Consider the following 24,492-nt stretch of genomic DNA (forward strand, 5'->3'; position numbering starts at 1 on the left):
GTCAGACTTTTGCAAACCCCGCTTTGTTGAAAAACAAGGAAGTCTCCGCCATTAGATATGTCATAATGCATTTCTTGCTCAATACTAATTATGTGAAGGTAACTTGACTCAATATCAAACTAATCACGCATAATGGAGGCTTCACAGGAATTTTTTATTATTTTTTATGAGATGAATGCAGTAATTCACATTATCTTGGCGTATATCTCGGCATTACCTGCTTATCGCTGTCATCACATGTGCGAGTATGTGACGCAGATATGTTTTCCTAGCAGTGGCAATTGTTTATTGCTTGCAATTCCGCAGACAAAAGTAATAAAATATATGGCAGAAATGGAATAAATGAAAAAAGACAGACATAAATTGCATATGACATGTGTAAATGCAGTCACCACTGTAACACATGTGCATGTGTGTTTGCGTATGAAGGTGTTGGCGCATACAAAGCTGCTTGAAGATGTTGTGGTTTATTGACTTCATACTGCATCAGCTTATATAAATGTTTTTGTATGTATGCATGTATGTGTAGGCACTGTTTACAGCGATGATTCAGGAAGTTCACAGGCGAATTGTACGTTTTCGCTATGCCTACACATCCACACACACACATACATACATATGTATGCTTCATTTAATAATCACATAAATAAAATGCTATTCACCGACCTCCTGACTGACGTTTCAATTTTTTTTATTCATAAGTCACTTCAATTAAAATGTCACACTGTGTTTGTATGTACATATGTATATATACATACATATGTATATATGTATGTAAATATGTTTGTATAAATATATAGTATAAACTTTAGTTTATGTGTAAATTGTAATTTGAATAGAATATGCTCTTGAACTTGCGCTTTTTCTATGCAGCTTCTTTAGGTGTGAATGTGAGGTCTGTTTATATGGAAACATACGAGGTCTTGAGCTTACTGTGGCTACTTGAGGCGGGCAATTGAATTAGTTGCTTGTGATATTTTTCAGATTTCTTTTTTTCCTTGTAATTACTTACGAAATTACAAAAGAAGTGAGCTGTTACTTTATAGGTATAATACCTATTGTATAATGTAGCAAATAGAGTTGCCACCTATGCTGAAAAATAAATTAAATTGTAAAATAAATAAACTTTTGATGAAAAGCAGTACTTGTCTCCCTATCTCTTAAATTTTTGAAAAAAAGGGTTGCCACCTGTCTTCAAGAAATAATTACCGTTATGGGGTTACCAAATTATTACTGTAAATTAAATAAACTTTTGAAGTGAAACAGTACTTTTCCCGCGTTCTGTCATTTTTTTTCGTAAAGTGCTGCCACCTGTCTGAAAAAAATATTCGTTGCAGTATACATTTTTGTATATTAAATAAACTTTTGAAGTAAATTATTAATTTTATCACGTTCTGTTAACTTTTTGCAATAAGTGCTGCCACCTGTCTGAAAAACAAAAAAAATATTAATTGGTGTTATGGGTTATATCCACTTGCAAGTCAGAAAATCGCGTTTTCTGTGATTTTTTGAAGATATAAAGCACTATTTTTATCGCGTTCTGTTCATTTTTTGAAAAAAAAGTTTGCCACCTGTCTAAAAAATATTAACTGCAGTTATATGTTACCAAATTATTGATGTAAATTAAATCAACTTTTGAAGTAAAGCAGTACTTTTAAAGCGTTCTGTTAATTTTTTTTGCAAAAAGTGCTGCCATCTGTCTGAAAAAAAAAATATTATTTGCCGTTATGGATTATATCCACTTGCAAGTCAGAAAAACGTGTTTTCTGTTATTTTTTTAAGAGATAAATACAAGTAACTCTCCAAGGACCACTCAAAAGGGCTTTCCACAAACAGACGCATTTTCTAAACAAAAATGTACACTTCACTTGTAGTCCCATAAAAATCGAAATGATTCTCAAAAATCCTAATACCTTCGATCACTACAAAAATACCTAAGAAGGACGTGTAAAAATTTCAAGTCGATCGGTCCAGCTGTTTCGGAAAATCTGAAAAAAAAGTGTCGAAAAAAAAACGCGTTGAAAGTTTTGGAAGTCGATTCGATTAGGTTAGGTTAAATACACGATTCTAACAGAAATCTTACTTGAACAAATTTTAAGGCCGGTCCATTGTTGTACCTAAGGATTTGAGCTCATCATAAATTTGTTGAGATGACTAATGAATAGTATTCGATTACGTCTCCTGGTTCGCCGAAGGTAATGATTTATCCTCATTCTTTCAGATACTAGAAAATGGAGAAAGTGCCAGAATGTCTCCACTTCAAATTGCATCCGACTGTATTTTTTAGCCATATAGTACGTCCAATAAGAACTCTTAGGATTTCATCAGGATTAATTTTGTTCAGTAGAAGTAAATGAGTAGATCTCCTGCCGTAGACCCGCAGGATCTCACAGTCACATAGAAGCTGGTCATCAACCAACCTTTACAAAATGCTGGTCCTAATTTCTGTGGGGCATTCAACCACAATTTGCAGTCCAATGGTCAAATCTGAACGGCCAAGCATCTGCAGCTATGAAAGCACCTGGGCTTATGGCCTCCTTATGGGCTGGAACAGAATATTGCTGCAAGGTTTAATGCTCTTCGTCGAAGAGAGTATTGCATAACTGCTTTACCGGGCCTAAGAAGGCTCATCAACATCCAGCTGGTACACTTTTGGCCCAGTTTTAATCCCTTTCTCACAGAAGACTCCTCATCAAACCATTAACGCAGTTGGGTGGTGACCTCGACTATTATAAAATATGGACTTTTATAAAACTTGTTTGATTAATGAAGGATATTAAAGTTTATCCAAACCCAAAGTTTAAAACATATTTCAAAGAAACATTTAATAACTACTAAATATCAGCATTAAAAAACATAAAATTTATTTGCGCATAAAATAGTATAAGTTAAAAATCTTTCAAGAAAAAATTCTGAATTATTTTACATATTTTTACGATCGACTTTTCGATGCAAAACAGTAGCAATTTTCATATGGATCAATTGTGATATAACCTCGATTTTAAGCCCATATTTACACCATTTGAAGAAACAAGAACCAAGTTCATTAAAGGACGCACGTCCTCTCCGAGTGGCAATAATTCATAGTGACGTAAAATCTTAGAAATCGTACTCTTCATCTCGAGTAAAGCAAATTTTTGACCGACACAATTACGTGGACCAGCACTGAAGGGAACATAGGCGAATGTGTTTATTTTTTCGATGTTATCGCTGTAAAAACGTTCGGGTATGAACTTTTCGGGATCCTTAAAATACGCAGGATCACGCAATGCATGATAAATCATAACTGTCACATTGGTATTGGCGGGATAAAGCTTGCCGTCTAAAAATGTGTAAATCTCATTATAAAAAGATCTGACTTGTGGTTATACACACAATTTCTTAACTCACCTAAATAAATATCCTGCTCAATGTAACGTCCAATAGAGGGTACCGGTGGATACAGACGCATCGATTCTTTTATAACACATTCCAAGTATTTTAGTTCCTGTAGATCGCGTAACGTGATCGATCGCTGCTTATCATCACCGATCACAGCGCGTATCTCCTCGAACACCTTCTGCTGTACGTTCGGGTGACGCGAGAGCAAATAACAAGTGAATGAAATGCCGCTAGTCGTGGTATCGTGACCCTCAAACATGAATGTGTCCACTTCCTCGCGTATATCGTTGTTGGTCAGTGGTTGACCATTGGTCTCTGCCAGCAACAACATATCCAGGAAAGCTGTGTGTTTTTTCCGGCCAACATCTTCGTCGTCGTCGTCTTGTTGGGCTTCGGATATTTTGGTTTGTGTTGCTTGTGGATTTTTTATATTTTGTTCCAGCAGCTTTCGTCGCTCTTCGATAACTTTCCCGGTGAAATCGTGCATTAACGCAATGCTACTGTGGAGCTGCTTATATGTGGAGTTAGCAGTGAGCCATAGCCAGAAATCGAACCTCTGCAGCATTGATACAAAGCGCGCCGAAGTAATGGCCGAAACGCTGACGGTAGAAATAAATATTGAAAAAATAAAAATAAAATTGACCGTTATAGTTGTTAATCGTTCGACCCCAGCGGTCCCTAATGATATCACAATACTCACGTTCGCACAGCTTTCACATAAGGCAAATCTGGTTGCAACTGCGCATGAATTTTCACACCCATGGCGGTTTCTAGTAAATTAAAAAAAAAAAAACATTTAATACTTCCGGATTCTTCAACAACTCGGTCAGTACCCACCCGCTATCACATCCAACGCCATGGCACAAACAAACGAATACAGATTCACCACTGTCTTACCATCAGCTTTTTCCCTCAACAAACCCATCATAACATTACTTTGTCGCTCAAAAACTCCTACAAATTCTTCCAAGATTTTAAAATGGAATGTAGGCGTTATGATCTTTCGTCGACTATGCCATTTAGATCCGGTGCTAAGTAGCAAACCCTCACGCAACCATGGACTTAGCAACCCGTAAAGATTGTTTTTCGTCAACACTTTCTGACTGCTCAATAGTGGTTCGAGAAATACGGGATCTGCTGTCAAAATAGTCGACTGGTTCAAAAGCCATAAATTGCAGGTTTTGCCGATATTTTTAAGCACTTCGCCGGTGAACTCGATCATATCTATTGAATGAGAATTATATATAGTTTTTTTTATTATAAAATGTTGTTGCTTGTTCAATGTTGATTACCAGCTGGTGTCTTTTTGATGAGATGATGTGCCACGCCTATAATTGGCAAACTTGGCATAGAGTTAATGCCATTTTTCTTGAAAATCTCGTTATGTCGCCTTTTTCTCAAGTAGTCGCCGACTATGAGCAACGTCAGCAGGCCTATCAAAAGCGCTAAAAACATATTTTTTTACTCAATTGATCAAGAATCGCAGAAACCGTCGACTGCCTTTAGAGGCAAAACCTCAACTATTTCGCTGGCGATTAAATTTTTTCATCTAGCAGTAATGCAGTAAAAATTTCGATGGTATAACCGATTAGATTAACATGTTATTAAGATAAGTAAGGTACATCAAGCATCAAGATATGCATTGGACTTAACGATTAGATAAGTCATTGCATTATTATTGATTCTATTTTTAAGATTGGTAATGCTTACAAAGCACAAAAATGTGTTTATTTCTACTTTTATCATAAAATCAAAAAAAAAATATTTTATTTTATCTTTTCTTATCTTAATACCAATAACTGTTATTGATCCCTACGCCTTCGGAAATTTTATCGAATTACATACATACATATCTTCCAAATATTAGACCAGTAAGCCAGGTTAGGTTATAGTGTCACACTATACATAGAACTTCTGGTCCTTAGTAATGCCCGATGAAGGTTCTGTTTAACTTGAGCTGAAATATACGTCATACGAGAAGCCAACGCCAAACCATAGCTAAAGATTGACACGACTCATGTTATTTTTGGCTTGGCATTTTATCATGGAAAGACATACATATGTACGTCTATACAACCTTTACAAATCGTTCAACTTTATTTCTAATGTTCATGTTCCTTCAACTTATGGTCAACATAATCGGCCATAATCTTGAGACTCAACATTCATTATTGAATAATATTGGATCGAATAGACCACTTCCACCACGCAGTGAAGGAAATATAGCAGCCATAGCTGAGAGTGTTTACGAAAACCGGCGAATGGAATTTCTAAGAAGATCCGACGTTCTCGAGCGAAAGTTTGTTCAACGACGAAGGGCATATCTGGCTCAAAGCGTATGTAAGGAAGCAAAATTGCCGCATTTGGGCCGAAAAGCAACCTGAAAAGATTCAAGAGCTGCCATTTCATTCAGGAAAAAACACGATTTGGTATGGTTTGTGGGCTGGTGTAATCATCGGTCCATATTTCTTCAAAAATGATGCCGGTGAGACCGAAAACGTCAATGGCAACCGTTATCGCGTTATGAAAACCGACTATTTAATGCCTGAAATTAAAGCTCGTGGTCTCGTCAACATTTGGTTTCAATAAGACGGCACCAATGCCACTTCCCACACATCGCATCAATCAATGGATTGAGGATTATGCTACAAGAAATGTGTCACTATTCTCCAATAAGTGAATATATTTTTCTTGCAATTTGTCCCACTGTCACATCAGCTGTTTTGTGTTGTGCTTTGAACGGCGAGCGTGTTCAGCATTGCAGCGCACGTTTTGCGAAGTCTTTCTATACATTTTTGCCGCTTCTTCATTGTGCTCTTCTATGTATTGAATTTCTACGATTTCGTTTATATTATTCTCATCGCATTCTGCTGTGTTTGTTTTCATTTGCTGCGCTGTGGCCAGCTTGCCATGTGCGGTTTATTTCAAATTCTGCTGCCGCCGCTTTGTTTTCTTTCGATTCCGCTTTGTTTGGCTTTATTTATAGCTTGTCGGTTTTTAATTTCGTTTTTTTTTTATTACCCGCACAAACACACATACATACACATACGAGGGTTTCCCGCAACTGCACTTGCTCTGAAATTTATTATCAGCACTTTTGCTTTAACGAATTTTCACTTTACTCCAATTCACCGCACACACACATTTTCCCCAACGTTGGCTCTTTGCTCACAGTGCCAGTTGTAACAGCTCATCGCAATCTCGACTCTCTCTTTTAATTGATTTTCTTTTCATGTTTTTCGGTTTTTGTTTTAATTCTTTCGCTTCGTGTGCCCGCTGACACATTCTACATGTGTTTCTATTAGACACTTGATTGCCTCTGGCTCTATGTGCCTCTTTGTGTGCCTTCTGTTTGTGTGTGTGTTTGTGTATTCGTGTGTGGCTCCCCACATGTGGGTGTATTTGTGCGTTGGTCGTTCGCTCTTGGTCTGGTGAGAGTTCTAGGCACTTTCGTCTATGCGGCCGCCGTCAGTTGCAAAAGCGGGCATCTTCAAGTGGCAAGTAGGTAGCTAATAGTGTCGCGTTCAACGTGTTTACGGTGCGAGCACATCCGCGTTTCGGTTTTGGCTTTGGTTGAGTTGAAAATTCACTTTTGTGGCACGTTAGTGAAATTCATTCAGTTTAGTTGATGTTTTTTCGCCAAACGGATGTCTAGTGTGTGCTCTGTGATTAGCAGTGATTTCTATTGGCGGAAGTGAAGATCTGAAATTGGGTTTCTCTTTTAATAACTGTGTCTTAGGTGAATTCGCATAGAATTTTGTGAAGAAAATAATTAAAGAATTAAAAAAAATATTTTAGTTTTAATATTTTTAATACATACTTAAAGCAAAATAAGTGTATGAAATTTAATAAAAAAATTAAAAATATTTTTAAGTAAAAAATAATTAATTAATGGTGTAAAAATAATTACGAGAACATAAACACAATAACCAAAGGGATTAAACCGAAATGAAAATTTTTAGTTAAAATAGAGAAAAATATATTAAATATACAATATGTATATAAACAAATTTTAAATAAAATTTTAATAAATATGTAAATAAATTAAAAAAAAATAAATTAAATTAAAATACAAAAAAATTAATTGATAAACCTATTAAATAAATAACTGAGAAATTTAAACAAAATGGAAAAATAATAAAAAAAAATTGGTTTGATGATTAAGTGACTAATTATTTTTAATTTTTAACATATTTTAATTTTTCATTTTTATTATTAACTTAAAAATAATTTATGAAATTTAAAATAAATAATTTGAATCAAAAAGATAAATTGTAATCAAGAAACTTTATACAGAAATATCAAAGAAGTAAATATAACTGTTTGTAAAAATATTAAAAATTTTTTTAAAATTTCATTAATTACGTTAAATTATCTCCTCATTAAAATATTAAATTTAAAGCTTATGAAAATATAAAAAATAAAAAACATTTGGATTTTCCTGATTTAAAATATAATTATAAAAAATTAATAAAAAAATAAATAATTAATAAAAGATTTAAATAGTCTAGTTAATTATTGTTTTTTTTTTTATTTTAATAAAATTGCTCTAATTAATTATTACTTTTTATATTAAATTATCTATTTCAATTAATTAATTTTTTATTATTATTCAAAAGAAACAGCGTATAGCTTTTCTAAGAAAAAATTTAAAAATAAACGTAAAAATATAAATAAACAAATTTATAAGATAAAAATAAATAATTTATAAAATAAAAAAATAACAGAATATTAATACAAGATTTTACTAATAAATAATTTTCAGTTTAAAAATCATTTAACTATTGAATTGTGGGTTTGAAAAATTTACCAAAACACAAAACAAAAATATTTCATATTTTCAGGATATAAAAAAAAGAAATAAATAAAAATAAAAAATGATGAAGAAAAAAATTAATTACTTATCTTCTTAGTATATACATATGTACATATATTTAGTATAAATAAAAAAGATATTAAACAAATTTCAAGAAAATTTTCAAAACTTGATTAATAAAAAAAATTAATAAAAATTAACTCTTTTATTAATAAAAATTAATTTTTTAGAAAAACTTTTTAAAAATTAATTTTTCAAAAAAAAAAATAAATAAACACTTATTTCGAAAAAAATTAAATTAAAAATTTTCTATTTAAGTGAATATTTCCAAAAAAAATTAAACTTGGTAATATTTCAAAAAAACAACAAAAAAATTAAATTAAATATTTTAAAAATAAAAAAAATTAAATAAACTGCATAACTTCGAAAACAAATTTATGTAATTTATTAATTGAATAAAAAAAAATATTCAAATAATTTCGAAAAAAGTTAAATTAAAAAATTTTCAATTATGTAAATATTTTCGAAAAAAAGTTAAATAATATATTTGAAAAACAAAGAAAACTAGAAATAACTGAATAGAAAAATTTTAAATAAACTACTTTTTTTTAATAAATAAATAAATTTTATTTCGAAAAAGTCAAATTAAAAAATTTCCAATTATGTGAATATTTTCGAAAAAAATTAAATAATATGTTTTTAAAATAAAAAAAAACTAAAAATAAATTAAACTGCATTATTTCAAAAACAATTTTTTGAAATTGCATATTTTCGAAAACTCGTAAACTAAGTAATTTATAGATAAGAGAAACTACATACATAGTTTCGAAAAAGTTAGATTACAATTTTTTTAATTAAAAGCATATTAAAATAGAAAGATTTTCAAAAACATTAAAATAATACAAAAACAGAATTTTTAAGTTAAATGAATTGGACTGTATACATTCAAAAACAAAATAAACAAGAAAATTTCAAATTAAACAAATAAAAATGTTTTCCAAACATGGAAATGAAATTAAAAATTTTCAAAATAAATACATTAAAATTAAGTTAATCTTCATAATTTTTAAACAAAAAAATTTTTTGAACAACTAAATGAAAAACAAATAAATTAAAAATACGTTAAAATGCATAATTTCGAAAAAAAACAAAAAATGTTTCGAAATAAATACATATTTTGAAAAAAAAAAATTAAAATTAAATTAAAAAGTTTTCAAAATAAATAATATAAAAATAAATTATACTGAATAATTTCGAAAATAAAAGAAAAATTTAAAAAAAAATGTAAAACAAATAAATAAAACATAAAGTAATAAAAATAAATAAATTAAGATTAAGTTAATTTCGAAACAACAAAAAATATGTAAAAAAAAATTGTTTAAAATAACTAAATTAAAAATAAGTTAAAATGCATAATTTCGAAAACAAAACAAAATAAAAATTTTTAAATAAATATATATTTTGAAAAAAAAATGAAAATTAAATTAACAGTTTTCAAAATAAATAATATAAAAGTAAGTTATACTAAATAATTTAAAAAACAAAAAAAAAATAAAAAAATAAAGTAGTAAAAATAAATAAATTAAAATTAACTTAAACTTCATAATTTCGAAAAAAAATAGCAAACAAAAATGTTTAAGATAACTAAATTAAAAATAAATTAATTAAAAATAAGTTAAAATGCATCATTTCAAAAACAAAAAAATCAAAAAAATTTAAAATAAATAAAAAATATAGAAATAAAAATAAATAAATAAATAAAAAATAAAGTAGTAAAAATAAATAACTTAAAATTAACTTAAACTTCATACTTTCGGAAAACAATAATTATCAACAAGTTTTTTACAATAAGTAAATTAAAAATAAGTTAAATTTGTTAAAATTTTTATACAGTAAATTCAATATGTTTTTTTAATATAAATTGAAAATCAGTTTAGCTGCATATTTTCGAAAAAAAATTATCAAAAATGTTTCAAATAAACTAATTTTTCGAAAAACAAATAAATAAATAAATTTCAAAATAAAAAATAAAAAAAAATATCAAAATAAAAATTAAAAAAAATCTCAGCTGCATACTATCGCAAACAAAATTAAAGAAATTGAAAATAATTTCAAATGAAAGAGTTGAAAAGTGCAGTCAACAGCAACAATTTGCAGAAATAATAAACAATAATAATTCAAAATTCTGTTTTACCCCCCGTAACAGTCGAGCGTTCTCTGTGTATCTCGAAAAAAGCGTTGTTTATGGCATAATACACACATAAACATATATAGAAAATTAAACAAATATACAAGCCACCGCAAACAGTTCTTCGGCTCATAAAATAAAGTGCATTGAATTATAATAAATTTACAAAAGCAAAACCAACAAATGCTGCTTACATGTGTCTGTATGTTTGCCATACATATGTATATGCACGCGCAAGTGTAATCCATGCAGTCACGTAAGAATACTTAGCCGCCTTTAAAAATATAAATAAACACAGCGACGGAGCAACGGAGCGACGGCTGCGTGTCTATTTGCCATCGCTGTGAGATAACATATCCGACAGATACACACCGTAAGCGCCTAACGTTCTGTAAAAAGATAAGAACTGCATGCACACACTCGCCTAAGCGTGTGTGTGTGTGAGTGCGCGTGAGTGCATTAAAGTAAATAAAACGTGATTTGCTGGTAAATGCACTGGCATTGTCTCACCAAAGCGCACATATGAGAGTGTGTGTGTGCAAACATACATAAAAATAATAACGAAAAAAGTGATACTCCAACAATAACAAGCCTTTGAGGTGTTTATCTTGCAACGCAACGTTGCACAATCGCAATCACCTTACAATCGCTTAACCAGCCACCCACAACACTCTGCACCGTTAATCTGTGTTCTGTTTCAAGTGGAAATAAATAATTACCGCTACATTGACAATCGACAATCCGCAAGCCGCCATTATGCTCGCCATTAAGGAGTGCCTCATACGCGAAGGTGTCTTGAATTTGACGTCAACGTCCAATCTGGGCAATGGTGCACTGGGCGATGAAGAAAATCGAGTTGGTGGAGTTGGCGCAGCAGTTGCAGGTGCTGCTGCAACCGCCAACAGCAACAACATTTATGGCAACAGATTTAGTGACGCAGCCGCTGTCAGCAACAATTTGCGCGCCATTAGCGCGAATTACACTTACAACAATGATAATCGTTATAAGCGCTATAATGATAAAATGACAGCAACAACAGCAGCAACAACAAATACAACAACATTGGCGCTCGAGCCACAGCTGGCCAAGTTGAGAGATCAAAGTTAGTATTTAAATTGACACTTATTGGCACACATTTTTATATTTTCTGAATGGGTGTGTGTATATGTACATAAGTATGTGTGCATGTGTGTGTCAATATATAGCGTGTAGCGAACTACGTGTATTAGCACTAATTATTTGGTGTTATACATGCATTACTCATTACTAAAATTTAAATTAAATGTATATATGTAGGTACTAATAATTATTTCCATTTTTGTTGTTGCTAGTTTTTCATCTAATTTTGGCGTTTTGAGTCAACACTTTATTTTATATTCATTTATATTTGCCTGATGATCTCAGGTAGTGGTTTAGCGCGTATAATATTGTTAAGCTTTATAGAGTTGCCGCCAACAAAATATTTAGAAATACATTTTTTAACAAAAAAATTAAAAATTTTCACTTCGATTTTTTTGCTAAAGAAAAAGCTTAGTCAAAATAAACAAAAGAATAAGTGCAAGGTTTTGAATCAATATAACCAATATATATACCTAAAACTTTCGGATATAAATAACCGAAATCAGACATAGGAGGAAACAAAAGCTTATTTTTGAATAAATAAAGTACAAAAAAAAAAAAAAAACAAGAAAAAACATTAGCTTCGGTTGCAACGAAGCTAAATACCCTTCACAGGTGCATTTCTGTTAGTAACTATGTGTTCAGTTTGTATGGAAGCTTCTTGCTATAGTTAACCGATCTGATCAATTTCTTAGGAGATTACATTGTTGCTTTAGAAAATAATATATACCAAATTTCGTGAATATATCTTGTCAAATGTGAAAGTTTTCCATACAAGAACTTGATTCCGATCGTTCAGTTTGTATGGCAGCTATATGTTATAGTGGTCCGATATCGGCCGTTCCGACAAATGAGCAGCTTCTTGAAGAGAAAATGACGTTTACAATATTTCAAAAGGATATCTTAAAAACTGAGGGTATATATACAGACAGACAGACATACGGACAGACAGACAGACGGACATGGCTAAATCGACTCAGCTTAACATACTGATCATTTATATATATACTTTATAGGGTCTCCAACGATTCCTTCTGGGTGTTACAAACTTCGTGACAAACTTAATATACCCTGTTCGGGGTATAAATATTCAAAAAAGTGCAAGGTTTTGTATCAGTATATCCAATACTTTCGGGTATACATACGTAACCGAAATTAAACATATGTAGTAGGAAATTATTATTTTTTGTTGCCAGAAGAAAATCTTAGTAAAAATAAACAAAAGAAGGGGTGCAAAATTTTGAATCAGTATAACCAATATGTACCCAATACTTTCGGGTATAGATAAATTAAAAATAACATACATACATATGTACATACTAAATTTTCAATCCATATCTATCTGATCTGATGAGTTTTTGTCCAACTGGAGCTTTACTACGTCTTATCAGTTTTGTAAAATTATTTTACTTCTTTCCATTTTTTTTGACAGGTGGCAACTCTATTTAAAAATGCTACATATATGATAAAATTTATGTTTCCCCGATTTATGCTTAGCATACATTTTACAATTTACTGCTCATATACATTTTTTTTCTTGCCAGGTGGCAACTCTGGTTAAAAAAATATATTTTAATTAAGAAATTGTCGATTACTTTCCTGAATATTGCTTCAACGAATTTTCAAATAAGGTGTAAATTTTGTCATATTTTAAACAGTTTTACTTTTTTCCTATAGATGGCAAACTATGTTTAAAATTTTTTTTTAGTTTTATTATAGACGAGATATCGTGAATACTCTTAAAAAAACTTTGTGAATCATATTCCATTCAGTTTAACTTTTTCTTTAGGTGGCAACTCTGTTTAAAAAAAAATTTTAATTAAGAAATTTTCTTTTCTGAAAATTTTCTTAAACAAGTTCCAAGTTTGATGTAAATTTTGTCATATTTTAAACAGTTTTACTTTTTTCCTATAGATGGCAACTGTGTTTAAATTTTTTTTATTAGACGAGATATCTTGAATACTCTTCAAAATCTTTGTGAATCATATTCTACTCAGTTTAACTTTTTCTTTAGGTGGCAACTCTGTTTCAAAAAAATTTTTAATTAAGAAATTAAATAAATAAATAAGTTGTCGAGTGCTTTTCTGAATGTTTTCTTAAACGCTTTCAAGTTTGGTGTAAATTTTGTAATATTTTAATTGGTTTTATTTTTGTATAGATGGCAACTTTATTTACAATTTTTTGTTTTTATTAATTATATTATTGATGTGATATCTTGAATGCCCTCCAGAAGACGTTCTGAATCACATTCTACTCAGTTTAATTTTTTCATAGGTGGCAACTATGTTCTAAATTTTTTCTTTTGGCAATTACGAAATTTACCAAATACTTTCCTGAAGATTTTTAAAAGTGCTACAAATTTTTCATATCTAATATTTTTCAATAGGTGGCAACATTGTTTAAAATATTTGTTTTTTTTTTTCTTTTTTTTTAGTTATAATATAATCGAGATATCCTGAGTAATCTCACACTCCTGAGGACTTTCTTAAATTGCTTAAGTTTTGTGTATTCTAATTTTTTGAAGGTGGCAACTCTATTCGAAAATACGTAAAAATTTAAAATTTATAAATACTTATATGCTTTTTTAATTGAAATCTCTTTTTAATTTATTATATGTATGATGTAATAGTTCTCTTTTCCTAACCTAACCTTTACTCTCTTCCCAATTATATTTTTATGAGGAATAGTTTATTTTTAACCACATGAGATTTCCATTATAATCTTTGTACCTTTATAAATACTTACATATCTACATAGCCATATACTTGTGTGAATAGGCTCATATTTCACAATAGATCTCATATCTCCACAGGTTGTTAACTTCTTTCGAAATAAAAGTAAAACAAAAACGTGTGTACTTTTCCGCTCGCTCTTCACATGACCAATTATTTTTGTTTAATAACTCAGCTGTCAGTCAGTCATACTAGTTTTGAAGTTTATTGCTCTTCGGCTAGAGATCTCTAACTCTTGATATTTTCTGACATAACTACATAGGTACACATATCTAGACATGTATATATATTTAGATATATGTATGTACATATGTGCTCGTCTGTACTTAAATAGGTATGTGATGTACTACTATCTGACGCTGTGATATTTAATTTTTTTTGGTAAGATCTATGTCATGATATCATAGTCTATTTAACTATTATTAGTTGCCGTCTTCGCTTGCGTCTCATTTATAATAATTAAGTTCGTGTTCTTTTCTTCTTCTTTTCTTTTTTGGAATCATAATTGTTGTGACATACAGTACTCATTTAAATGAGATCATCTTAATAATTGAGTGCATATTATCTCGAGTTAGTAGTCGGAGCAGGTGACACGTTTGGTGGTTTTTATGGATGTTACATAGTTTCTAGAACATTACTTCAGATATTTTGAGGAAAAAACTTTTAAGTTACTTTTAGACATGCCAGTGTTGGGAAGTATCAAATACTTAAGAGAACCGAATTTTTCGGTATCGGTGCTTTTAGATACACATAATTTTCATGTGTGGTGTCAAGTACTCTCTGAACATAAACCTAATATTCGTAAATGTAAAAAAAAAATTTCCATAAATATTTAGTATATTTCTATATTATGAACTTTTGAAATATGTGTTGGAATTTCTGGAAACAAATTTGATAATTCTCGATTTACCTAAAAGTGAAATTTCTGATAAAGATCTCAAAAATATTTATCTGAATATCATTTCAAGACTATATCCAGTATATTGGCCAGCTTATTTTATATATTTTTGATATACCAAAATGCCGACAAATTATTTCAGATGACTGCTCTGCTATTGAGAGTATATATGTATGTAGATATGGATGTCTAAATATCTGATTTAACTTCCATTTACTACTATCTTGCACTTCGAATCGTTTCTGAGCATTGATAACACAGAATTCGGTACTTATTGGGTACTTTCGAGTACTTTGAATCTTTTTTGAGCACTGATGTCAGAGAGTTTTCGGTACTTTCGAGTACTTTGAATCGTTTCTGAGCACTGATACAAAATAGTTTAGTAATTATTGGGTACTATCGAGTACCTTGAATACTAATACCAGAGAGTTCGTTATTTTTTGGGTACTTTCGAGCACTTTGAATCGTTTCTGAGCATTGATAACAGAGTTTTCGGTACTTATTGGGTACTTTCGAGTTATATGTACAAATTTGACTAAGAATTTTTTACTTATTGGACTTTGTTGCTCAAATAGCTAAACAATTTAATGCAACACTTAAATATAAGAAAGTGTGGCAACCCAAAAAAAAAGATATAAAATAGCGCGTAATATCCCAGATTAGTGTGTAGCATAACTAAAGTGCTTCCACTAATTTAGTCTGCCACTTCCTTATCCTCCTCCCCCTTTCTCTTCGGCAAATAATGCAAGTGTCTTTGCCGGATTATGTGCTCTGAGTGCAAGTGAATGAAGTGAGCATTCGAATAGTTTTTATTATTAGCTCACCAAAACTGCATATACACAAGTGATCACATCCATTCAGCTATATACTGTATATAAGGCAGAATTATTTAAATGCTTCTGGTTGCCGGCAAGTGCTTAGCATAAGTGTAGTATTTTCGAATTTTAAGTGTTTTTTGTTTCGTTGCTAAAGTAAATATTTATTTATGTACAAATGCTAATGTATCGGCCTACTTACACATTTCTCTTAATCTGAAGCGCATCAGTCAATCGATTACACGAGCATCTTAGTATTTAAATCTTCAGAAAAAAATCATGAAAAGCTCTTTTTTTCTGACTCACAATATTAAGGGATTACTTCCATTTGTGAGTCAGAAAAAACGAGCTTTTCGTGACTTTTTTCTTAAGATTTAATAGTCGTCGAATCATTTTGAAAAAATTTTGGATTTCCTTGACAATCCGTAGACAATCCCAAAAGCAAATCTCTGGCACTGGGGAATATTTTTTTTGCTTCAAATTATCTAAAATCCAAATAACAAAAGAAAAATATTACTAAAGGGGGATCCATTTCGAGAAGGTTTCCTACTTTTTTTTATAGAAAACCACAGAAACTTCAGATTTAATCTTTGGCATTTATTTTGTTTTTGAAGATTTTCTCTTTCAAATGTTGGCCGCGATTATGTCTCAGATGGTCCAACCGTTGAGTTCAATTTTCTATGACTCTTTCGAACATTTCGACTGATAATTGGCAAGTGACACGCGTGATGTTTTGCTCCTATGCCTGAATCGAAGCGGAATACTCCGCGTAGACTTAAGTCTTTACATATCCCCTTAGGAAAAACAGAGTGATATCACACGATCTTGGTGGCCAATCGACCGGCCCAAGACGTGAAATTATCTTCAGCTCACCAAAGTGTTCTCTTAATAATTTGATTGATTGATGCGATGTGTGAGAAGTGGCGGCGTATTGTTGAAACCAAATGTCCCCGAGATCACGAGCTTTAAATTTAGGCATCAAATAGTCGGTTATCATGGCACGATAACGGTCGCCACTGACGTTTAAGTTTTCACTGGCGTCATTTTTGAAAAAATATATGGACCAATGATTCCACCGGCCCACTAACCACACAAAACTGTTGGTTTTCTGGATGAAATGGCAGCTCATGAATCTCTCCAGGTTGTTCTTTGTCCCAAATACGGCAATTTTGCTTGTTTGCATACCCATTGAGCTAAAAATGGGTCTCATCGCTGAATACAATTTCGAAAAAATCGAATCTTCTTGGAACTTTTGAAGAGCATATAGAGGAAATCAATGTCGTTTGGGCAGTTCAGTTCTTGAACAATCTTTCAATTTAAGATCTCGACGTAAAATGTGCCACTTTACTTCGTGCTGGACGAGGTCTATTCGGTCGAATATTATCGAATTATGAATGCTGGGTCCTAAGATGGGTGATGGTGTTGCGAATAGCATGCTTAGTAGGCGGATTATGTTGACCATAAGCTGACCGAAGAGCGCGAAACACATTTTTTACAGAACGTGAATTTAAGTGATAAAGTTGAACGATTTTCCAAACAATGCTGAACAAAAATAACATTACATGATCTGGTAAAAAACGGTTATTGAAAAAAGTACCTCTACTTCGATCACCCGTTATATTTTTCTTTTGTATTTTGCGCTTTTCATGACCGTTTTTAGCAAATTATATTAAAATTGGTTGTCCATTATTATCCTATAAAGTATGATTGGCGCTGAAATGTATGCTACTGTTCTGAAATAATTTTAAATAAACGGCATACATGCTACAATTATTTTATTAAATGGTTCGAATCGCTGGAAACTTGAATTTATTCATACTGAAGTAATGGTTTTGCATATTTTTAGGCGCAAAATACTATTGGAGCTTAGATTTATGCTTACCTTTTTGCTACCGAGTTTCACCTAATATTTTCCAAGAGCCTATTCAGATTATCCAAGAAAATTGTGCGAAATCTCAAGCAAGACAGAACGACTGATAAATACTTAAATTGTATATTTTAATTTAACACAAGTTCTACCAATATTTTTTTCTTAAAAGTTAGATTATTATTTAAAATTAAATTATAATTTAAAATTGTCTTATCCTTTATATAAGCTCACCTCTTCATTACTCTTTTTTATTTCATTTCTTCTTACAAGGTCTATCGATTTATTCAAGGTCATACTACAATGTAACCTTAACCAAAGGTATTTGCTATAGTTGCTTACATAAGCTACCAAACCCATGTGGTATTACATACCTAACACACATTTTCTTTCATATTTTCCTTTCATCAAGCATTCTTGTACAACCTTTGGTTACCGCTTTGGCGCTGCGCGCAAGCATTTTCCTTTCATGCCAAAGTGCGTAATAAAATAATAACAATAACCACTCGATATGTACGAGTATTATTGCCATAATTAGCTTTTTTATGTCGTGTTGCATAAATGCGTGGAAGCCACAAGAGTGCGCATAATTACACACGCAAAGGAATTTTGCGGCTTTTAAGCAGCCACACACTCACACATGCATATGCACATTTGTGGGCTTGAATCGGCAGAATTGACCATGAACTTTGAGAATTGAATATTAGTGAATATCGTAAGTATATACTTACAACGGATTAACTGGTTACGAAGCCACATTTGAGGGCTTCCTAAGTGCTGCTTACGCAATATGCGCAGCGGTAAGCGTCTCAAGCTGTGAGAGAGTTAATTATTCACTAAATAATTTTTTTTTTGATTGTTGGTCGAAATGCCTATAAAGCGGTAGTCACGCACCTCGTCGGTTGACCTAAATCTGAAGTCGTTGGCGGCGTGACAAATTTACATATGTACATACATACTTACGATGTGGCATTTAGGTTAAGTTCTAAAAATTCAAAATATTTCGGTTATTTTATTTTGGCAATAATTAAAAAAAAAATTTAAAAAAAAAAGTTAAGAAAAAATAAAAAATAAATAAAATAAATTTTGTAAAAAATATAATTGCTTTGCTCTAGCGCCATTGGCCTTACAATGATTATTTGCGTTAGCAAATCGCCAAAGTTCACAATTTTGACACACTTGGGAAACGTGCCGCTAATTATTCGCATGAGAAATTAAACAAATAGATCAAATTTGCCAACAATTATATTTTTTCTCTTTTATTTGCATGCAAGTCGCTCAATTTGTGGTTTCGACATCGCGTTGATTTTGAGATGAATTGAATGTGCAGGCAACAAAAATACGAAAATATTATTAAAAATACATTAAAAGCTTTCGCACACAGCTGAGCAGCCTAATTTGAAAAATTAATGTGTGATTTTGTAGTTTAGGGGTAGCGCTATATTCTTTTCAAAGTTAGTCTACGCCAAAATTTTTCGGATTCCGCAACGTATTTGTCAAAAATATGGTTATTCATCAATTTTCAAAAAGAAAAACTTTACTTTTTCCTTTTTATAAAGGTTTACTTAATAATAGCGCTACCAAAGGAAAGAAAAGGAAGAAAACTTCTTTATTTCTGTGAAATCTGTAAAATCCAGACGCTGCAGCCAATTTTCAACGGTTTTCAAGCATAAATCAGCCGATACTGCTGCAATTTCACGTTCGATATTCGTACGAAGTTTATCAATCATCGCTGGCTTGTTAGCATAGACCATAGACTCGACGTAGCCCCAAAGAAAATAGTCTAACGGCGTCACATTGCACGACCGAGGCGGCCAATTAACTGGGCCATAACAAGGTCACCAAACTTGCTTTTCAATAAATCGATTGTGACATTCGCTGTGTGGCTTGTGGCGCCGTCCTGTTGGAAGCACATATTGTCCAAGTCCATGTCTTCAAATTCTTTACAAAAAATATTCGGTTATTATTGAGCGATAGCGATTCTTATTCACTGTAACTTGTGGGTCTTGATCGTCGCGAAAGAAGTACGGCCCATAAACCGCACCAAGCCGTAATTTTTTCGGGATGCAATGGTGACTCATGGAGTACGTGTGGCCTGCTGTCTGACCAGTAACGTGTATTTTGCTTATTGACCGAAGCCTTTCAGCCAGAAATGAGCCTCGTCGCTGATTATGATTTTTCGATCAAAATCAGGTAAATTTTCAAGTTTTTGTTCAGCCCAATTTTCGAACATACGAAGTTTGTGGTGATCAAGCGGCTTCAGTTCTTGCGTCAATTTGATCTTGTGAGGATGGAGGCCAAAATCTTGTCGCAAAATTCGCCACAACGACATCACAGAGTTGCCCAACGTTTGAGAATGATGTGTGAGAGACTGATTTGGGTCTTCCTCAATTGATGAGTTAGCGGCAGCAATATTCTCGACATTACGGACACTTTTTTGCCTCACTGGCACGGGAACATTTTGTGCTGTGTCTGTGGATTCAAATTTTTCCACTAGACGCTCAATGGTTGATCTGACAGGACTATTATGACGACCATTATTTGAACGTAGCGCTCTTAAAGTTGACTGACTCCGAATTTCGGATGTAAATTTTAATAATTTAGACTCGTTGTTGGATCGTAAATCTTTCCATGATCAAATGGCAAACCTTACTGAAGAGAAATGTCGAAAGAGCGGTCTCTTACGGTCTCTTTTTGTAGCGTCTCTATGAAAAAACCCTTTACAACTCCTTTATTCCTTACTCTCAGAACTAATTATCAAAATGAGGTATTTTTTTTTTTAAATTCCGCATTCATAGCTAAACGCAGTCATAGCCCTAATATTCACGCGCTCAGCGCTAGCGTACTTTATTGAAACTACTTTGTATGTTTGTAGTTTTATATTTATGAATAAAGAGACTCACGTATATCAAACATAAATACATATTCAAATTCCTAATGATTTATTATTGAGCGCACACTTCTTTGGCATAACAATGTGTGTGCCTTTAAGTGTGTTTATGTGCGTTATTGTGTGCTCTGCGTGCTTTGTTGGTTCAATTTTGTTTTTTTTTATGCGGATTTCTAGAATTCCTCAGTCCATTGATGCCGATTTCTTTGTGCGCAACAAAAGTGTATATATATATATAAACATATGTATATAAAAGTATGCTCTATATGAGTTATGAGACACACGGATTAGCTGATGTGCCAAGATACGTTCCATATTGTTTTGAAATAAATTTTGGCTAAGAGCTTGCCTCGCCGCGTTTGATATAAAAATATCAAAATAAAAACAGATTTTCTTATGTGTATATAAAATATGTGAGCTATGCTATTTTTTAATGCATTTAAATGCATATTTGTTTTCATTTCGCTGTGACTAGGCATATGAGGGATAATTTTTTATATTAACTTTTTTGTCATATCGCATATATTTTGGGTCATTACACGTAAAATAGCCTTTCGATAGTTAAAATTTTATTAAAAACTTCAACAAATTCATGACTAAGTTATTCATATACAATATGTTTATATTTATTGCCACATTATATGATTTTTACTGCTTAAAGCATTCTAAATTCCAAAATTACTCTCAGTTCAAGAGCATCCCTGAGCATCTTTTAACATCCCTCAATATGGGCTCAGCCCAATTTTACTGCTGAATTATCTTGACATACTTCTATGTATATCTTTAAGGTGCAAGCAGGGCATTGAAAATAACTGTAGTCGTAGTAAAGGGTGATCTAGACCCCTCTTGGAACACAAGCTTAATGCTGCGATCGATGTCATCTAACGGTAGGTCCAGAAAATGAGCTCTTTTGACGGTGTTGTACTTTAGGGAAAATTTTGAATTTTGAACTTGAAAAGAGAGAGTTGACATGCGGCTGTTATTATACGAGAATTCTTTGCATGCGTGACGCATTCTACATATTTCGGGGTTAATTCTGGAATTGCACGGTTGATTTCTATGAACACATAGGCGTAGAAGATACTTGGAGAAGAGTTTATTTTGCTACTTTAAAAGTTGCATGCGAGCATCACTGTGGAAATACTACTGAGATATTATTTCCTGAGGCGACTTCAAGAGATCTCCTTCCAGATGACCTGATTTCGGCTTTATAGTTCACAACCGTCCATCCGATGGCCTTATATAGCTAACAACCAATATTTGTCTTCACCTCAAATACCGCCAGCTTTGATGATTTGTTGCTAAGTTTACTTAGAAATTCGTATTCTTCTTGGTGAAAGTACTTCGAAATTATTAAAAAATTAGAGACATTTTAACAGGTGGTTCTTCTTCTTCAAATGGAATAACATTCAATAACATAATGTCATAGTCGTTATTAATGGTCTCTCTCTTTTAATGATAGTCGTGCATCCCAAAATACTGATTTGATCGGTTCACCATATGCAGTCCACTCGGCTGACTGTCAATTGGACTCCGCTTTTATAGTAAGAAGTCGTACGATTGCGGCAAGATAAACTTTGCAAAGGCAAGCAGTTCAGTAGATCTTCTACATACTACTCTAGGCCAGAAAGACCTCGCAATCGTACTCAACAAACATGTAATAAGCGCACGAGAGGTTCATAGGTCCAGTGGTAGAACGCAAGATGACAACGGATCCAATTCGTTCTCATTACTCATCGGCTAAGCAATTTCCAGCGATTCCGCTGACATTCGATCGAAGCTGATAATGAATTAGCTCGACGCTATATCTAGTGAGGTTAGACACTCCTCACTCCTTTGAGCACACAGTTTGCGAGCTCTACGCTAGTATTGTTGCTCTGCTGTCGCAGTGAATGCTCACATCTGCCCTGAAAAGACGTGAACTTTGCAGCAGTACCACTTCTGCTTGAAAAAGCACTAAAATAGTGCGTTAGCCTAAAGCTAAACTTGGCGGAGAGCTCCAACCTTCCCTTCTAGCCTCGACTCAACGGTTAAAAATCTTTCTACGCTGCTTCTCCAGCGACTTTTCCCCGTCCACGTATTCGTAGTAGGTATCTGAGCGCAGAAACAGCCACCAGGAGTAACTTCTACTTTCGTAATGGCCCAAGTTTTTCGGGATACTATTAAAGGAGACGTGATCTTGTTTGAACCCCTTCATATATCCAGCTTCTCTGATCCGTAGGGCGACCTTCTTAGTACCTAAGGTACCTAACTTCGGTGGGTACGTGTAGAATGGCATTAAGTGCTGTTGGTGTAGTTCGCAGTACATCGCAGATACCGATCTGAACCGATCTTTTAACACTTCCAAACTTCTTAGCGCGTATAGCCTTTTCGAGCACCCTCCTCCGGACGTACATATACACCATAGACATTGTTGGCTTGACACCATTTTTGATGAGTCCCACCTCTTCCCTATAGCTCCTCAACAGCAGCATGAGGCAACTGCTGCCTTCTTTAACCTCTCTTTAATAATGTAATAATAAATTGAATAAATTATAGACAAATTTTTACACCATCCGACATTATTTTATTCTTGAAGCTTAATTTGCTTTATTTATGCTTATTGTAACCCGTTATAATTTTATTCTGTTAATCTATTTGTTTATTTATTGCTATGCGTGAAATTTCCGTTTGTGATTTCTATTCTCTGCAATGCTTGTGCATTTGGTGGCAACCACAGCGATCGCAATTTCTATTTGAAAATCTTTTCTTTTTTTACTTCTGTTTAGTTTAGAATGCAGCAAGCGCTCATGAATCTTCTGTCATTCAGCCACCCACTCGCTGTTCGCACAGCTTTCTGCACTTTCCCTTGCCACGAGATAAATCACTTTTTTCTTAAGGAAAATTTAGAAAATAATTTTCGATGCGTTTGGCCGCATCCACCAAAGCCATATTGCACGCCAACGCTGGCCTGTGTGAAATTGTGATTATTTTCTGTGAAAAGCATTGACATTGCGCTACTTGGCCGCCGAATGGGAGCAGCCGCTGCAGCTACTTTAACGCCACTCTAAAAATACATAAGTATCGCAGGCGCGACCACATGTATCTAGAAAATTTTATATCAAAGCAGAACATATGTAGCGGCTTTTTCTCCACATACTGTGCTGCGGCGCAATTGGCTGCAACAACAATAATTTTTTGAATTTTGTGCCTAAATTTAAAAATGTTTTCATCATTTGCCTAAAGACTTTTCTATAAATTTGCGCTGTCAGTGCACAGATCATGACTTGTTTTTATTACTTACAATCAGTTTTTTTGTTGTTTTGCGTTTTTTTTCATATTTTCAAATGCAATTTTTGCCACATTTCTACGTTCCTCAATGAGCCATACAAACGGCAGCGCGCATCTGCCTAGCGTCTTTTTGTTGTTGTTGTGCATGTGTGTGTTTGTTTATTTTGGCAACGTCGCTGTATTCATTTCGTGCTGGAATTTCGCGTTGAATGCGAAAATTTTACAATTCATAAACAATCAGTCACGCATGTGGCAACGCCCACTCTTTGTCACATCGACGCTGGCTGCATTGCGCTGGAGCGCAGTGTCGGCTATTTTCTAATACCAAAATAGTTCGACATACGCAAGCCATTATGCTCAAATATTTTTTCGCAAAATGCAGGAGAATTTTATAGATACACGATCTGATCAAATTTGACCCGGACTGACAACAAAAAACATAGTTCGACATATTTGCGCCGTTATGCTCAAATATTTTTTCGCAAAATGCAGGAGAATTTTTTAGATACACGATCT

The 24,492-nt window shown here is 32.8% G+C and overlaps 2 protein-coding genes across 9 annotated transcripts in view; one reads left to right on the top strand and one right to left on the bottom strand.

Annotated features, from left to right (window-relative positions):
- LOC120777509 (serine/arginine repetitive matrix protein 2-like) overlaps positions 1 to 24,492 on the top strand; it is a 162,220-nt gene that overhangs the window by 52,378 nt on the left and 85,350 nt on the right. For 3 of the 8 annotated variants that reach the window (XM_040108864.1, XM_040108865.1, XM_040108867.1), the window contains exons 1-2: positions 6,912 to 7,120; positions 10,404 to 11,487. The exons of 1 other annotated variant lie outside the window; for it this stretch is intronic. In XM_040108864.1, the coding sequence (XP_039964798.1) occupies positions 11,142 to 11,487 (346 nt within the window). In that variant the 5' untranslated portion in view covers positions 6,912 to 7,120; positions 10,404 to 11,141. Of the gene's footprint in view, positions 1 to 6,908; positions 7,121 to 10,403; positions 11,488 to 24,492 lie in introns of those variants that run through there. 4 more of the 8 variants (XM_040108872.1, XM_040108866.1, XM_040108870.1 and 1 more) reach the window with 4 other exon arrangements.
- On the bottom strand, positions 2,878 to 4,923 carry LOC120777511 (probable cytochrome P450 4d14). The gene is made up of 5 exons (XM_040108877.1): positions 4,674 to 4,923; positions 4,219 to 4,605; positions 4,082 to 4,151; positions 3,391 to 3,980; positions 2,878 to 3,322 (listed from the first exon to the last, which is right to left on the bottom strand). The coding sequence occupies exons 1-5, from the start codon at positions 4,834 to 4,836 to the stop codon at positions 2,979 to 2,981; spliced, it is 1,554 nt and encodes a 517-aa protein (XP_039964811.1). The 5' UTR covers positions 4,837 to 4,923; the 3' UTR covers positions 2,878 to 2,978.

This window comes from Bactrocera tryoni, chromosome 5 (genome assembly GCF_016617805.1).
Source record: "Bactrocera tryoni isolate S06 chromosome 5, CSIRO_BtryS06_freeze2, whole genome shotgun sequence".
In the NCBI taxonomy this organism is placed as follows: domain Eukaryota; kingdom Metazoa; phylum Arthropoda; class Insecta; order Diptera; family Tephritidae; genus Bactrocera; species Bactrocera tryoni.

Coding starts and splice junctions, on each gene's coding strand:
- LOC120777511 (XM_040108877.1), bottom strand. CDS start 4,836: ATGTTTTTAGCGCTTTTGATAGGCCTGCTGACGTTGCTCATAGTCGGC. Junction 3,981..4,081: donor TATGTGAAAGCTGTGCGAAC/GTGAGTATTGTG, acceptor TTCTACCGTCAG/CGTTTCGGCCATTACTTCGG. Junction 3,323..3,390: donor TGAGCAGGATATTTATTTAG/GTGAGTTAAGAA, acceptor ACACATTTTTAG/ACGGCAAGCTTTATCCCGCC.